Source organism: Convolutriloba macropyga, chromosome 1 (genome assembly GCF_964194025.1).
Source record: "Convolutriloba macropyga chromosome 1, txConMacr16.3, whole genome shotgun sequence".
NCBI classification, from domain to species: Eukaryota; Metazoa; Xenacoelomorpha; order Acoela; family Convolutidae; genus Convolutriloba; species Convolutriloba macropyga.
This window is the reverse complement of record NC_134468.1, coordinates 49786408-49805079: the sequence shown is the minus strand read 5'-3', so window position 1 is coordinate 49805079 and position 18672 is coordinate 49786408. Positions and strand designations below refer to the sequence as shown.

Here is an 18672-nt window from a genome sequence, read left to right as displayed (position 1 = left end):
TAAAACATTAAACAAACAGAAAGCTTTAAAGGCTTTGAATTCCGTCAACCATTTAAGAAGCTTCCATGCTGAAAACCTAAATAAGCAACAAGGAGGCTCGGTAATGTGCGTTTGCACATAAAGTTCAAACCCCGCTCATCCACATTTTGGCATAAATGTCAACCAAATAAGAACAGATAGAAAACCCCCAAAATTCAAGCATTTTTCAAAAAAAAATGTGTTTGAACAAAGATCGCGTCCAACGCAAATAACTCATTGGAGTAAAAAATGCCACATTAGATTGATGAGATCAGCCATTATTAAGAAAGCAAGTCAAAACGAACAACAAAATCAAATAACAATAGCAACAAACATTAATTACATCCAAAACGTTATTTCCCTTCAAAAAAACTCATTAACCAGGTCAAAATAGCGTCAGATAAAACTGAAATAAACAAAGGAACTTTGACTTCACTAGAAAAGATATGGTACCACTCCATAATAAGACTCGGTAACAATTAGACCAAACAAACACCAAAGCTAAAAAATTGGCTGACATTTTTAAAAACAATTAATTTCAAATTAATGAAAACCATTAGATACCAATTGAAAACGTCCAACAAGTTTATGATCACATACGACTCTACAGGAGGAGACAACAAACCAATATTCAATTAAAACGTGCAAGAAAACGCTGTCGAAGCCGTAAAGCCATATTTGCCCCTCAAAATATGTTCAATTGAGCCTTTCTCGAACGCCAATAATATGGTATGCGACCTCTCATTAATGAGAATAGGTAACAAAAAGACACAAAAAAGAGAAAAAAAGGAAAAATTAGTTAATAACTTCTAAGTCATGAAAGCCATTACATACAAAATGAAACAATTAAATCAGTTAGCTTATTCGTCCAAGGGAAGCGTTTGAGACCTGTAATTATTCAGAATATGTCTCACGTCTACAAAAACAAAGTCCAATATAGAAAAAAAAAACAAAAATTAGCTTATAATTTTTGCGAAAAACCAGTGTCTAAGCCAGTAAATTCACCACGCATTCTAAAAAAACATGTTGGTTTTGTACACTTGCACCTTCCCTCGACAACAGTTGTGTCAAATGTCACCTTAAATTACCAAGAACGGGTAACAAATAGTTTTCTTTAATTTTTGAAAAAAATGGTTTTCAAAGTCATGAAAGCCAACAGCTATCAACTCAAATCAGAATCTAGGCTCAATTACTACTCCATCAAAAACCAATGAAACCTCTCATTATCCAGGAAATTTCATAAGACTAAAAGACAAAGTAAAAACAACAAATGAAAAAAATAAATTAAAATCTTCGAGAAAGCGGTGTCGAAGCCGTTAAAACCATAATCTATGCCTTTAAATACTTTATATGTGCAATTGTGCCCTACTTAGAACACCAATAATGTAATATGTGAACTGTCAATAATGTGATAATGTGACAAAAAGAGAAAAAACGTGAAAAATGGGCAAATGCGTAAAAACCAAAAAGAAAACTGAGAACTCTAGTAGAATTAAAGCCAGAAAACACCATTTTAACGGAACGGGTAAAAGTGCAAAAAAGATTAAATGTTAATTCAGTACAAAGGAAGAGGAAGAAAAAGCATTCTTTCTTCGCTGAACTTAAGCTACAAAATTGACCAAATTAACAGAAAAATTGTGGCAAGTTTCAATGACCATTGTTTATATAACAATCAAACATTTTTAAAGGTCAAAAACGACGATAGCTTTTTGAGTACAGAAACAAAACACATTAATTTGAAACTGCTTAAGAAGCCATTTGGCCCTATCGACAGTGAGCTTTGATTTGAATTGTTCTGTTCTTTAATTAACATATAAAAAATCGGTTTTTTTAAAAAGACCGGCTGATTACAATTCGCATTATTTTTGGACTGTAACGGTCCAAGATTTGACCAAAATCAGCTGTGCTATTGCTATTCGTCCGTTAAGAACACCCAACTGTTTCAAACGTTATAGATCTAGATAATTTGTTAGTTAAAAGATCAAAATTAGATGCTGCGTCTTTGATAATTATAGAGTAAAGTTAAACGGCAAAATTTTAAATCCAGACTACTCTCAGTTGAAGTGGAAGTAGGACTTGTAGTCTACAAACATTGTGAGAATTGTTTTTGGGCGAGTAGTCCGGCAAATTTAATCAAAGTGGACTAAAGAAGCTTAATTCGGGCAATTTTTGATGAAAAAGGCTGAATTTTGAAAACTTTAGCTAAAAATTTCAGCCAAAAAAACTAGATCAAAATAATCAAAAATACTCTTTTGTCTTCAAAAGAATCAACTGTACTATTGTTAACAATTTTTAGCAAAATTGACGAAATATTTAGGCAAAAACTCCGGAAAATGTGAAAAGAAATAACGCAAATCGGTCTAATATCCACAAAAACTAGAACGACAATAACTCGCTCTAGAAAACGTAATTAAAAAATCTTTAAAATTCTATATTCTACGCTGGACGGGCTTTTAAATAATACCACTCACAACTCTCTGCGATGAATGTTTCGATCGGTCAAAATTGACTGAAAAAAAAATAAAACCATTTGAGTATATAGTTCCTCCCCCCTCTCAAGAGGGGGGTGGAGCGTGAAATAGTAAAAGACTTTGTGAAAAGTTTGACTTACAAAATTACAGAGGTACAGCCAATAAAGACATTCTCCCCGTTGAAATATGCTTCAAAAACAACTAAAAGCGGTAAAAGATATAAGACTCGCTCACGTTCAGGACCAAGCTTTTGCTGAGAATATCAGCCGCTATTTTCACAAGAAAATAAATTAAGCAGAGCCATAAAATAGTTTTATAAAAAAATAAAAACAAGTGGATTGTTTCGAATTGAGGTCTTGAGTAGTCCAAAAAAGTATTCTTTAAAAAAAAGAAACTGTACATCTTCTAGAAATAAATGAATATAGTAAAAAAATACACCCTAGCATTAAAGTTGAAACTAAAAAGAACTATCTTACAAATGAAAGTATCGTACAAAAGTAGCAACTCATAGCTTTAAAAAACTCTTTTTAAGGAAAAAATTTAGATTAACTTGAGTTAAAACTCATCATTGAATGCACTTAAATTTTGAAATTTGCTTTTAGTATAATTCGTTTACCATCTGGATTCAAGAACGCGACATCAAATTCATTTTTGGAACTAAAATTTAATTTGATTTTAAATTATATTTAACTTAGAAGATAAGCCTAATTGTTGTCCCAAACTTATTAAATGGTTTCAGGGATGAGCCAGCGTGACATGTTAGACAACTCTGCCTATCAAAAGGAAAATCTACAGTAGTGCAAACGGGATCCAACAAATGACAATGTGCCTCTAATGGGATACCAAGATCGATCACTGCTTTTGACACCTGAACGAGAAGTGAAATAATCCAAGTGGATGAAAATGGTGATCTAAATCTATCAAGACTGATCTAGATCTACCAGGGGTGATCTAGATCTATCAAAAAAAATGTTGCCAAACTGATGTGTTCCTTAACCTAATCATGCTACCGAAGAAATAGTTAAAGATGTTTTGAGTGGAGTGAACGAGGAAATTTTGAAAGAAATGAGAGCAGAAAATAATTCAGGCAAAGGTTCTATTCAAGAGGAATTAAGCAAACAAGTAAACGAGTTAGATTTGAAGATACTATCAATGACAGGTGTTTGAAAAATATAATATGCGAGACAAATTGTGAATAATAAGATTTTTTTGAGTCCGCAGCAACTAACTCAAATAATCGCACTGTATGGAGAGTTAAGGAAAAAAAACAAAAAACGTGATCGAATTGGCATCTGATATCGGTGTATCATTGGACCAAAATGTTATCTCTATTGTGCACTGGCTTGCCAATAACAAGGAGGAACGGCGCATTATTATTCGTTTTTAGAAGAGTGAGCAAGATAGAAACTTTTACGAAACACGCGAAAAAAAGAACGTGATACGACCATCAATATAGTGATTGTAGAAGATCTGACTAGAGCAAGACTGAGATTTCATAATTTGAAAAAATGTGACACAAGAATAGACTCTAACAGGGCAAGCCAGGGAAGCTTACAACGATGGAGGGGCAAGGATAGTTCTATGTATTCGAAATTTCTATGAAGGTGGTATTGAGCTGAGATATCGCCTACTGGACGTCCAAATACGCTCTAGATATCATTTTGACAAGCAGTTAATTAATAAACAGCTAAAACCATTTTTTTGGAGAAGGAAATTATAAATTTAAAGTATGCTTGGTTGTGGAGTACATGGTTGAAATCAGTTCTAAATTCAGTCGCTTCTCAGAAAATTTAATTACGATCAGGCTTTTACCCACAAATCACCATGGTGGCCAAGAAACTGAGTCTTTGTCTATTGTTTGTTCGCAGAAACCCTCAAAACTGGGTCTTCCAAACCTCGTCCTAATCACCCCACACAATCGGGTTGAACTGAAAAAATGAGCATTGTCCCCACTCATTGGGTGACAAACAAGTTCTAGCACAGCACCAACTGGGCAACTAAAAGTTGGGTAAGCCAAGACTACAAATTGACTATTGTGGGGCAGAAGGTGTTGTCGCATGAATGAGTCTCATAACAGGGGATCTCTGGCGATCAGCACTACGGCTGAACATAAACCACCTGGTTGAGAGTTTCGGTTATCGGCAGGCAACGCTATAAGTTTCAAAGTTTTTCGAACCAAATCTGAGAAGCCCCTGAAATATTCACACGTGCGTGGCACAAACTGGAGACCTATTTCGGCACATTTTCGGCATATTGTTCATATTTCCCTTCTTCAGCACTTGTCAGAGCAAAACCACAACTCCTCGCCGCGTATGATATTAGACTGGGCTGCAGTGGGGAAGTTATGGTTACATCTAACACAGCTGGTTGTCCCGCAGACCAGCTGGGCCAGTATATGTCTCCTGGCCTTGGAATATTATCCCGAATAAAATTTTTCGGTTCGCAGACGGGTGCTAAGTTTGCAGTATTCTATCCCTCACTCTATCGTGCCGCGATATCACATCACCCCGACCATGACAGCTTAAAGAGTGATCACACAGCTTGTCCAGTGTGCCATTTTGTCAGTAAGGACATTTTCGTTCCTCAATGTATAACGAAACACCAATGCGATACTTAAATGCGGCTCTGAATTCATTTGGCCCAGATTAGGCATTAGAGGTGCGGAAAGCCAGGCACCAGATTGAGGCTACGTTAGTGAAAGCAAACGAGCTTTCTCTCGATTTGAGACCTGATTACCCACAAGGTCAGAAAAAGCAGCATATATTGGCTAATTTCTAGATTATTCAGTTCTTCTACTGTTTCTGTGAAAAGTTGTTTCTCTGTTATTTTCTTACTAGTTATTTGTTCTACTAAAGCGGCTGACTGGGATACTGACCCAACAAACGCCGCCTTCAATTGGTCAACTGCTTGTCTAATTCCAACGCCAGTTTTCATTGTTGGTAGACAAGCCTGCTTCCAAGCGCTGTCACTTATAACGGTGCCTAACATATTCTCGAATGTTGTTCTATGAAGGTTGTCAAAATCCTGCAAAATAACAGAAGATTCGTCGGATGGATTGTTACATAGAACGTAATATACCATCATTGGGGCGCAATGACAGCTTCGAAGATTTCCAAGTGCACAATGGGGGTCGTCTAGATACGATAGCTTGTTGAGCAGTTTTCCTATTTTGTTGACTGTTTTCCTCAAAGATGCTGCAACAAAGCTGGAATTGCTGATGGCAGCGCCCAAGATTTCAAGTGCTTCGTTGCTATTTCTCTTTACCCTGTTATCTATAGCATTCAACTCAACGGGTGACTAAAGCTCACATTTTTCGATTCTGAGCTCTAAAGCGCAGCCTTCACCCAAATTAGTCAACAAACTCAATGCTGTGCAAAGTTGTTGATGGAAACCAGCAAGGATTCCGTCATCCGAATACCAATTATGCTGTACTAGATTTCATAAGTTTGTTTCAATTTCTTTGATGATTGGCCACAGAGCTAGTGAAAACAAAAGCGGCCTCAAAGGATTCCCTTGTTGTAATCCCGATTGGCTACATAAATATGTGTTGTTACGATGTGTGTTGCTACTAAAATACGTGTTGTTATTGTTCTACTGTGGTCTTTTAGAATAAAACTAGATCATTAGATACAGTATAATGAACTGGAGTCACTGATAGGTTACATCGAGTCACCCCACTCAGATGCCAGTCAGAAACTCGGCTCAGAGATGAAGCTATGAGACACGTGTCTCTAAACCAACACATTCCCGTGGAGGTGGCATAATGACGCAATGTAGTGAAACCGCCAAAGTGGTTTCTGAGGGAAGAAAAGCTACTGATAACGGTTGAAGCATGAAAACGCTACCTCATTTACTAAGTTTATAATCCTCAGAATAAAGAAAAAAGCAGTTCGTCGGAGAATGAGAGAAAATTTGAGAGTAGTTGAATAAAAGAAAAGGAAGCATTGTGATCTGCGGAGACTTTATTATCAGCATCTTTAAAGAAGAAGCTAACGGGGCCTCATATTAGGATATTTTACAGCGTAATTGATTTGAGCTGTTAAACAGTACGCTCACGAGAACTTCGAATTCCATATTTTCATGTATCGATTATGATCAAACATGTCAATGGTGTTGTGAAAACTCATAAACAAGAAAAATTCTCGGATTATTTTCCAGTTACCCGATAAACCATTAGCAAAGATGACAGTTTTGACAAAAAAATACTTTTCGCGATATTTCTTCGTGAAACTTCAAGTCACCTTAGAAAATCTTTGTTTCTCAAAAAACTATGAGAGACAATTATGAAACCCATTAGTCAGTACCGGCTTCTGGTTTACATCTAAAAATGTACTGAACCCTTTCTACTTCTTCAAAAGAAGATCTTGCGTAAAATGTAGTTTTCGTGGAAAGAGATGACGGTGTTGATCACTTATTTGCTCGGAATATAATGTTATCCGTTTACGAACTGCAAACCTATGAATTGCTAAAGTTTTCACTCTTTTGGCAAATTTATGAACTATATTTTAAAAACTTCTATACATATAAAGAAAAACCTCGTTCAACAGCCTGTGCAGATCATAATTTTTTTCAAACACCCCCCGCCAAGTCCAACAGACCTAAGGCTAAAGCTCCAGCCTACAGAGGTGCTAAATTGTTCAATTTAATGATTGAAAATTCTGCTGAAATAATTACTAAACATTTTTCGGCAATTGTCCATATATATTTTAGGCAATATCGGTTTAACTGAATACATATTCGACAATGCGATCAAACACAGGAAAGGTTTGGACCGTTCATTGGAGGGGGAGGACGTCTGTCAACGTCAAGTGGATAATCGGCTCTCAGAATCTTGCCACTAAGGTGTCAGAACCTGGTTTTGACTTTTATAACGCTACCACCCCTAGAGTAAAGTGCTAACACTGCTTAAAGTTTTCTAAAAGTATAGTGTGGCTCAATATACAACTAATTTCAGAAGTATTGATAATTAAAAATACTAGAAATTATACTTTGATTAGTTTTTTGGCCAGAATGGGATCGAATCGACAATTAAATGAACTTATTAGAATTATTCTACAGTCAGTTTCGCAATGCTCCTCAGTTGCTTGTTCCTGGGCAACTTTAAGTGAATCACTTAATTCCGCCTGTGCTAAATAAAAATAGCATTTAGATTATTATTTTAATTTATCAGAGAAATAATCTCTTCTTCTTCTTTAATGGATATTATATCCGATAACATTTTAACAGACAAAATGACCAACAACGACCTCAAATAGGCAGTAATCCAATTTGATTTGATTTAAAATGTGATCTTCGTTCCTTAATATCGGAAATAGATCTAGGATACCCTCATAACCTTGTCAACGTATGGCCTTGCCACTGATCTGAACAAAAAACAGGGTTTTCGGATATAGCTCCCACATTTTTCCCTCTAAAATGAAGCAACAATAATTGTGCAAGACATCGTATAATGTACATGAAAGCATAAATGAACATCGTCATGGACATATTTATCCACCAATATCAGCCCAATATCCGGCCTTTCAAGATATTATTCAACAACAAGGTTCGTTTTTCTTTTCAAAATTTTTTTTTGTGAACATCCATTTTGGTAATTTATGGGAGTTAACTGCTATCCTATTGACTACTTTGTGAAGATATTAGTTGCATAATAAGGTTCGATATAAAACTACGTTGAATTCTCTGTTTCTAAGTGATGATCTCACCTTTGATGGCGCTTTGTCTGCCTGGGTAGAAGAGTTCTGTGACCTGACCAATTGTGGCCTTGTCATGTTCTCTCTCGTACAAGAGGTCTTTTCTGTGTTTATACCACTCCTTCACGCTCAGACAATGCGACCCTACAACAGTGAACTCAAACTATTCATCGTCAAGAACGCATGTCACAAGTCGTAAACCATATTATCATAAGGTAATATATTTTTTTAAATTTAAACATCACGCTGTAAAGTGAACATATGAACCTGCATAGACTCAGAGCCAATAAACCCTAGCACCAATCGGCGAACTTTGAAGATGCGTAGATATAAAAGAATAATTTTTCAATAAAGGTTTATTGATGACAGACTTTCACTGCAGAGATTTCTATTTTTAAAAAGTAACGAAACCAGATGAGCGAAGTCCTTATTGCCATCACGATGTGGTATTTTTCTGATCACCGCATTTTTTTTTAATTCTGTTCGTTTTTCAACGAGAACAATCAAATTTCGATTAGTTAAGCTATATATAACATTATTTGCTCGAAGTACTTCAACTCGCAAAATTTTTACAAAACCTATTGAGCTAAAATTTTACAAACAAAAAATTAAGAACCAGCAGTAGGAGAATCTTGCGCAAATATAATCTTACAAAAATCCAAACAGCGGACACGTATCGGTCAGAAGTACAAGCATATCATTAATTATAACACTGGAATATAATTGAACTCGGTTCACAGGGAACGTTTACATTTACACGTGAAAAATTCATCGACAATTGGAGAACTGATCTAATTATTTTATTTACTAGAATACTTTATAATTTTAAATAGTCTTCCCAAGTCACACATCAGCATTCCCCAGAACTCATAAAACACGATTTCCTTCTCAAAAACAAACCTATACATTAATGTCTTGAAAACAACTATGCCGTGCTCTTGTAAACTTAGCACTTCAAGCATTGTTTTGTTGGCCATAGTGTTCAATAGTTTTTTCTCCGTACTGGACCCGTTTTAATACATTAATAACTTAAGTTAGAAAAACTAAGTGGACAAATAGAACATTATAACCTTGAAGAACTGAAAATAATCAGGCGCTAAAAGCGGAAGGCAGCAATATTTAGCATTGAATATTACCACACGGTTGTTATCGCGACTGAGAAGTTATCAAACTTCGAGACGAAGTTGATTAACTTCCAAAGGGCAATTACTAACGTACGTGTGGTAATGTTTTTAATCAACTCTCGTCGCGATTACAACTGTTACAACTGATTACAATTTTATCACACTGTTGCGGATACGAAAGAGCCGAAAGCAAAAAATTGCCCTTAATTACCCTAAATTGTTAGTTGATTAGCATGAAAAGTACTTAAGTGGGTTAATTGGTCTTATGTTCGGTTGTGATAGTTTCATATCAAGTCCCATAGGCCTCTGAAGCATGACCATGGCCGGCGATAATTTCAAGATAAATATTTATTGATTCGCTTGCAGTTTCTCTTACGGGAAAATACTGAAATTTCATTCTCAAATACTCGGTTATGATTGGTTGAGAATTGTTTAGTCTCATTTCAGAAGGAAATTTAATTGGCTGCAAAATGTATCGTAATTTATTGACCAATAATTTAATTAATTTTTTCGCTCTCTTCCAATCGGCTCTTTTCACTTCGGCTCTCTTACAAGTCACCCACTGTTGCCGTCATTAGACTACAAGTTTATCACTCATTTATTGCCACTGTTTATATAGTAACAGTGCTGATAAAAGAGTGTGATAAACTCGTAGTTTAATAAAGCAGATTTTGTAATAATTGGGCGTTAACGTGTTATTTCAACGGCGACATTTGTTAGCCTAAAGAAAGTTGGACTCTTTTCTGTTATTGCCACCCACGTCCATTTACATACCCCTTATACATGTAATAGCATATTGGTTGCATTCATACACTTACATATATAAATATATAAAGACAGGATTTACAATTTAATTATGCAGCGAAGTTTTGAAATTAAGACGTATACGGTAATTGAACTTTGCTTATTATGTAAGCAGACAAGGAATAATGCGTGTTTTTAACAATTTTTCGCTTTTTTCACAGGAATAGCTTTATGAAACTGATTTTTTTAACATCCGGAAGCAAAAGTTCATCCACTTGTATACCGGTACCGTCATTTTATTATGACTAAAATAAGGAACAAAAAGTGCATATTTGGAGGGTGCAAATAGACCGACTATATAAGGCTGGGGGATAACAGAAAAGAGCCTATTATATAAAATCCTGAGCTAATTGTTAAGAACACAGCACAGGTGAAGCAGCAGGTACTAAATAAAAGCTGCTAAACTTCCGGCCTGAATCTAAGCTTTCGGTCTAAAATTAGCGGTTCGAACTAGATTTGTTTTCATTATTCCGTAAATTAGAAAATTCAGGAAATATGCAGACCATCTCTGAAATTGGCATTATGAAGAGATTATTTAAATTAAGAGTACTCGCGCAACGCTCGTTAGAAAAAAAAGGGTATCACAAAGATGTATCAAAAAATCTCCCTCCAATATTTCAAAAATGGGTGAGCCCAGACTTGATGAAATTTCACCTTTGTTCTCCAAATAAATTAGAACATGAATATTAGCCTCCCCTCGGACTTCCCTCAAGCACTCGATTGCAAGCGCCCTCGTGTCAGCGTTCCAAGTCCTTCGGTTCGCTAAAACTTTTTCTAACATACAACTCTGTGGAAACGCAGAATTAAGACGCCTCTTTTGAATGCGCATCTGTGTATGCGATATAGCACAAGTATCAACTGTGAAGTGACTTAGTGCCTGGGGACAATCAGAATCTCACACAATTGCCCAGCACACGGCAAAAAGCATACCCGCACTCATTTCTTAGATAACTAAATGATAATGGCAAAAGATTTTTAAGTATCGTTCCATAAAAATTTTTACAAAACTCCTTTTTGTGATCAATTTCGCAGCATTCAAAAGTGCTACAAAATACCAACTTACTGAAGCACTTGTTTTTAGTTATTTTAGTTCTTTACAGCCATTTCTATTATACATTGGACGTAACTTAGACAAAATGTTCGCACCGATATATTACAATTGGGAACCCAATTTTTCTATTTGCGTTTTAATAGGTCAATTACCTATTTCAGCTGAACATTCTCCTGGTTTTTGTGCAATTATTTGTACAATACAAGAAACAAAGATTTCTAATATTTTATAAGCCAACTTTAAAAAACCGGGATTAAAAATATCCCGAATTAGAAAAATTCGAACAAAATTCAATTAGTTTGAAATTTCATTCTCAAATACTCGGTTATGATTGGTTGAGAATTTTTCAGTCTCATTTCAGAAGGCAATTTCATTGGCTGCAAAATGTATCGTAATTTATTGACCAATAATTTAATTAATTTTTTCGCTCTCTTCCAATCGGCTCTTTTCACTTCGGCTCTCTTACAAGTCACCCACTGTTGCCGTCATTAGACTACAAGTTTATCACTCATTTATTGCCACTGTTTATATAGTAACAGTGCTGATAAAAGAGTGTGATAAACTCGTAGTTTAATAAAGCAGATTTTGTAATAATTGGGCGTTAACGTGTTATTTCAACGGCGACATTTGTTAGCCTAAAGAAAGTTGGACTCTTTTCTGTTATTGCCACCCACGTCCATTTACATACCCCACTTATACATGTAATAGCATATTGGTTGCATTCATACACTTACATATATAAATATATAAAGACAGGATTTACAATTTAATTATGCAGCGAAGTTTTGAAATTAAGACGTATACGGTAATTGAACTTTGCTTATTATGTAAGCAGACAAGGAATAATGCGTGTTTTTAACAATTTTTCGCTTTTTTCACAGGAATAGCTTTATGAAACTGATTTTTTTTGACATCCGGAAGCAAAAGTTCATCCACTTGTATACCGGTACCGTCATTTTATTATGACTAAAATAAGGAACAAAAAGTGCATATTTGGAGGGTGCAAATAGACTGACTATATAAGGCTGGGGGATAACAGAAAAGAGCCTATTATATAAAATCCTGAGCTAATTGTTAAGAACACAGCACAGGTGAAGCAGCAGGTACTAAATAAAAGCTGCTAAACTTCCGGCCTAAATCTAAGCTTTCGGTCTAAAATTAGCGGTTCGAACTAGATTTGTTTTCATTATTCCGTAAATTAGAAAATTCAGGAAATAAGCAGACCATCTCTGAAATTGGCATTATGAAGAGATTATTTAAATTAAGAGTACTCGCGCAACGCTCGTTAGAAAAAAAAGGGTATCACAAAGAGGTATCAAAAAATCTCCCTCCAATATTTCAAAAATGGGTGAGCCTAGACTTGATGAAATTTCACCTTTGTTCTCCAAATAAATTAGAACATGAATATTAGCCTCCCCTCGGACTTCCCTCAAGCACTCGATTGCAAGCGCCCTCGTGTCAGCGTTCAAAGTCCTTCGGTTCGCTAAAACTTTTTCTAACATACAACTCTGTGGAAACGCAGAATTAAGACGCCTCTTTTGAATGCGCATCTTTGTATGCGATATAGCACAAGTATCAACTGTGAAGTGACTTAGTACCTGGGGACAATCAGAATCTCACACAATTGCCCAGCACACGGCAAAAAGCATACCCGCACTCATTTCTTAGATAACTAAATGATAATGGCAAAAGATTTTAAAGTATCGTTCCATAAAAATTTTTACAAAACTCCTTTTTGTGATCAATTTCGCAGCATTCAAAAGTGCTACAAAATACCAATTTACTGAAGCACTTGTTTTTAGTTATTTTAGTTCTTTACAACCATTTCTATTATACATTGGACGTAACTTAGACAAAATGTTCGCACCGATATATTACAATTGGGAACCCAATTTTTCTATTTGCGTTTTCATAGGTCGATTACCTATTTCAGCTGAACATTCTCCTGGTTTTTGAGCAATTACTTGTACAATACAAGAAACAAAGATTTCTATTATTTTATAAGCCAACTTTAAAAAACCGGGATTAAAAATATCTCGAATTAGAAAAATTCGAACAAAATTCAATTAGTTTGAAATTTCATTCTCAAATACTCGGTTATGATTGGTTGAGAATTTTTCAGTCTCATTTCAGAAGGCAATTTAATTGGCTGCAAAAATTATCGTAATTTTTCGACCAATAATTTAATTAATTTTTTCGCTCTCTTCCAATCGGCTCTTTTCACTTCGGCTCTCTTACAAGTCACCCACTGTTGCCGTCATTAGACTAAAAGTTTATCACTCATTTATTGCCACTTTTTATATAATAACATTGCTGATAAAATAGTGTGATAAACTCGTAGTTCAATGAAGCAGATTTTGTAATAATTGGGCGTTAACGTGTTATTTCAACGGCGACAGTTGATAGCCTAAAGAAAGTTGGGCTCTTTTCTGTTATTGTCCCGCACGTCCATTTACATCCCCCACTTATACATGTTATAGCATATTGGTTGCATTCATACACTTACATATATAAATATATACAGACAGGATTTACAATTTAATTATGCAGCGAAGTTTTGAAGTTAAGACGTATACGGTAATTGAACTTTGCTTATTATGTAAGCAGACAAGGAATGATGCGTGTTTTTAATAATTTTTCGCTTTTTTTCACAGGAATAGCTTTATGAAACTGATTTTTTTTGACATCCGGAAGCAAAAGTTCATCCACTTGTATACCGGTACCGTCATTTTATTATGACTAAAATAAGGAACAAAAAGTGCATATTTGGAGGGTGCAAATAGACTGACTATATAAGGCTGGGGGATAACAGAAAAGAGCTTATTATATAAAATCCTGAGCTAATTGTTAAGAACACAGCACAGGTGAAGCAGCAGGTACTAAATAAAAGCTGCTAAACTTCCGGCCTAAATCTAAGCTTTCGGTCTAAAATTAGCGGTTCGAACTAGATTTGTTTTCAATATTCCGTAAATTAGAAAATTCAGGAAATAAGCAGACCATTTCTGAAATTGCCATTATGAAGAGATTATTTAAATTAAGAGTACTCGCGCAACGCTCGTTAGCAAAAAAAGGGTATCACAATGAGGTATCAAAAAATTTCCCTCCAATATTTCAAAAAAGGGTGAGCCCAGACTTGATGAAATTTCACCTTTGTTCTCCAAATAAATTAGAACATGAATATTAGCCTCCCCTCGGACGTCCCTCAAGCACTCGATTGCAAGCGCCCTCGTGTCAGGGTTCCAAGTCCTTCGGTTTGCTAAAACTTTTTCTAACATACAACTATGTGGAAACGCAGAATTAAGACGCCTCTTTTGAATGCGCATCTTTGTATGCGATATAGCACAAGTATCAACTGTCAAGTGACTTAGTGTCTGGGCACAATCAGAATCTCACACAACTGCCCAGCACACGGCAAAAAGCATACCCGCACTCATTTCTTAGATAACTAAAAGATAATGGCAAAAGATTTTAAAGTATCGTTCCATAAAAAATTTTACAAAACTCCTTTTTGTGATCAATTTCGCAGCATTCAAAAGTGCTACAAAATACCAACTTACTGAAGCAATTGTTTTTAGTTATTTTAGTTCTTTACAGCCATTTCTATTATACATTGGACGTAACTTAGACAAAATGTTCGCACCGATATATTACAATTGGGAACCCAATTTTTCTATTTGCGTTTTCATAGGTCGATTACCTATTTCAGCTGAACATTCTCCTGGTTTTTGTGCAATTATTTATACAATACAAGAAACAAAGATTTCTAATATTTTATAAGCCAACTTTAAAAAACGGGATTAAAAGTATCTCGAATTAGAAAAATTCGAACAAAATTCAATTAGTTTGAAATTTCATTCTCAAATACTCGGTTATGATTGGTTGAAAATTTTTTAGTCTCATTTCAGAAGGCAATTTAATTAGCTGCAAAATTTATCGTAATTTATTGACCAATAATTCAATTAATTTTTTTCGCTCTCTTCTAATCAGCTCTTTTGACTTCGTCTCTCTTACAAGTCACCCACTGTTGCCGTCATTAGACTACAAGTTTATCACTCATTTATTGCTTCTATTTATATAGTAACAGTGCTGATAAAAGAGTGTGATAAACTCGTAGTTTAAGGAAGCAGATTTTGTAAAAATTGGGCGTTAACGTGTTATTTCAACAACGACAGTTGTTAGCCTAAAGAAAGTTGGGCTCTTTTCTGTTATTGCCCCCCACGTCCATTTACATCCCCCACTTAAACAAGTTATAGCATATTGGTTGCATTCATACACTTACATAAATAAATATATACAGACAGGATTTACAATTTAATTATGCAGCGAATTTTTGAAATTAAGACGTATACGGTAATTGAACTTTGCTTATTATGTAAGCAGACAAGGAATAATGCGTGTTTTTAACAATTTTTCGCTTTTTTTTCACAGGAATAGCTTTATGGTACTGATTTTTTTTGACATCCGGAAGCAAAAGTTCATCCACTTGTCTACCGGTACCGGCATTTTATTATGACTAAAATAAGGAACAAAAAGTGCATATTTGGAGGGTGCAAATAGACTGACTATATAAGGCTGGGGGATAACAGAAAAGAGCCTATTATATAAAATCCTGAGCTAAATATTAACAACACAGCACAGGTGAAGCAGCAGTTACTAAATAAAAGCTGCTAAACTTCCGGCCTAAATCCAAGCTTTCGGTCTAAAATTAGCGGTTCGAACTAGATTTGTTTTCATTATTCCGTAAATTAGAAAATTCAGGAAATAAGCAGACCATCTCTGAAATTGGCATTATGAAGAGATTATTTAAATTAAGAGTACTCGTGCAACGCTCGTTAGCAAAAAAGGGTATCACAAAGAGGTATCAAAAAATTTCCCTCCAATATTCCAAAAATGGGTGAGCCTAGACTTGATGAAATTTCACCGTTTGTTCTCCAAATAAATTAGAACATGAATATTAGCCTCCCCTCGGACTTCCCTCAAGCACTCGATCGCAAGCGCCCTCGTGTCAGGGTTCCAAGTCCTTCGGTTCGCAAAAAACTTTTTCTAACATACAACTCTGTGGAAACGCAGAATTAAGACGCCTCTTTTGAATGCGCATCTTTGTATGCGATATAGCACAAGTATCAACTGTCAAGTGACTTAGTGTCTGGGCACAATCAGAATCTCACACAACTGCCCAGCACACGGCAAAAAGCATACCCGCACTCATTTCTTAGATAACTAAAAGATAATGGCAAAAGATTTTAAAGTATCGTTCCATAAAAAATTTTACAAAACTCCTTTTTGTGATCAATTTCGCAGCATTCAAAAGTGCTACAAAATACCAACTTACTGAAGCAATTGTTTTTAGTTATTTTAGTTCTTTACAGCCATTTCTATTATACATTGGACGTAACTTAGACAAAATGTTCGCACCGATATATTACAATTGGGAACCCAATTTTTCTATTTGCGTTTTCATAGGTCGATTACCTATTTCAGCTGAACATTCTCCTGGTTTTTGTGCAATTATTTATACAATACAAGAAACAAAGATTTCTAATATTTTATAAGCCAACTTTAAAAAACGGGATTAAAAGTATCTCGAATTAGAAAAATTCGAACAAAATTCAATTAGTTTGAAATTTCATTCTCAAATACTCGGTTATGATTGGTTGAGAATTTTTCAGTCTCATTTCAGAAGGCAATTTAATTGGCTGCAAAAATTATCGTAATTTTTTGACCAATAATTTAATTAATTTTTTCGCTCTCTTCCAATCGGCTCTTTTCACTTCGGCTCTCTTACAAGTCACCCACTGTTGCCGTCATTAGACTAAAAGTTTATCACTCATTGATTGCCACTGTTTATATAATAACAGTGCTGATAAAAGAGTGTGATAAACTCGTAGTTCAATGGAGCAGATTTTGTAATAATTGGGCGTTAACGTGTTATTTCAACGGCGACAGTTGTTAGCCTAAAGAAAGTTGGACTCTTTTCTGTTATTGCCACCCACGTCCATTTACATACCCCACTTATACATGTTATAGCATATTGGTTGCATTCATACACTTACATATATAAATATATAAAGACAGGATTTACAATTTAATTATGCAGCGAATTTTTGAAATTAAGACGTATACGGTAATTGAACTTTGCTTATTATGTAAGCAGACAAGGAATAATGCGTGTTTTTAATAATTTTTCGCTTTTTTCACAGGAATAGCTTTATGGAACTGATTTTTTATGACATCCAGAAGCAAAAGTTCATCCACTTGTCTACCGGTACCGGCATTTTATTATGACTAAAATAAGGAACAAAAAGTGCATATTTGGAGGGTGCAAATAGACTGACTATATAAGGCTGGGGGATAACAGAAAAGAGCCTATTATATAAAATCCTGAGCTAATTGTTAAAAACACAGCACAGGTGAAGCAGCAGTTACTAAATAAAAGCTGCTAAACTTCCGGCCTAAATCCAAGCTTTCGGTCTAAAATTAGCGGTTCGAACTAGATTTGTTTTCATTATTCCGTAAATTAGAAAATTCAGGAAATAAGCAGACCATCTCTGAAATTGCCATTATTAAGAGATTATTTAAATTAAGAGTACTCGTGCAACGCTCGTTAGCAAAAAAAGGGTATCACAAAGAGGTATCAAAAAATTTCCCTGCAATATTCCAAAAATGGGTGAGCCTAGACTTGATGAAATTTCACTTTTTGTTCTCCAAATAAATTAGAACATGAATATTAGCCTCCCCTCGGACTTCCCTCACGCACTCGATCGCAAGCGCCCTCGTGGCAGGGTTCCAAGTCCTTCGGTTCGATTAGTTTGAAAAAAATCAGCAGTCTAAAAATAAGCTCACAAAATTCAGGTCTGGGGAATTAAGGGGCCCCCTATTTAGAGCAGAAGATATATTACAGGCGATTTAGAGACATGCATTTTCGTCATTTGGCTCCCCACTAAGGAAAAGAGTACTGGTACATCCTTGGTCTTATCGTCTATTTATCTTTAAATCTTGCCAGAAGCGTGCTGTATAAAAATACTGAAAACGCAACTCTTATTATACCTCTACGCAAGTTAGCAAGTTGCTTGCGGAGAAAAATGGGCATTTAATTGTTCACTTTAACAATATAAAATTGATAACCCAAAAGGAGGGACATAATTCAGTCTTAGAACACTATGTACATAGATAAGCAATACACTAGAAAAAATGTACATGCTAAAACCTAAATCGTAGTTGCCCGCACACTGGAGGAAAGGCCCGAGGGAGATTAGGATTTGTGCTCTAACTCATTAAGAGAATCAAAAGCGCAACGCGCGGTAAGAGCATATTTAAGTTGAATACGTATTTTCACACGTGCATTTGTCGCTATTGCAAACTAATAAAAAAATTTTAGTCGCCTCGAAGTTTTTTTTATACCCGACAGTGTTCTAATGATTTTGCCATTATTCATTCTAAGAAAATTAGAAAAGAGCAAAGTTTTGCATCGGAAGTGGATGACTATCTTTTGATTTCGAAACTTTATTAAC

The 18672-nt window shown here is 35.3% G+C and overlaps 1 protein-coding gene across 1 annotated transcript in view; it reads right to left on the bottom strand.

Annotated features, from left to right (window-relative positions):
- LOC142340036 (dynein regulatory complex subunit 7-like) overlaps positions 1-18672 on the bottom strand; it is a 282610-nt gene that overhangs the window by 150187 nt on the left and 113751 nt on the right. The window contains exon 12 of the mRNA XM_075390439.1: positions 8195-8326. Coding sequence (XP_075246554.1) covers positions 8195-8326 — 132 coding nt within the window. The remainder of the gene's footprint in view (positions 1-8194; positions 8327-18672) is intronic.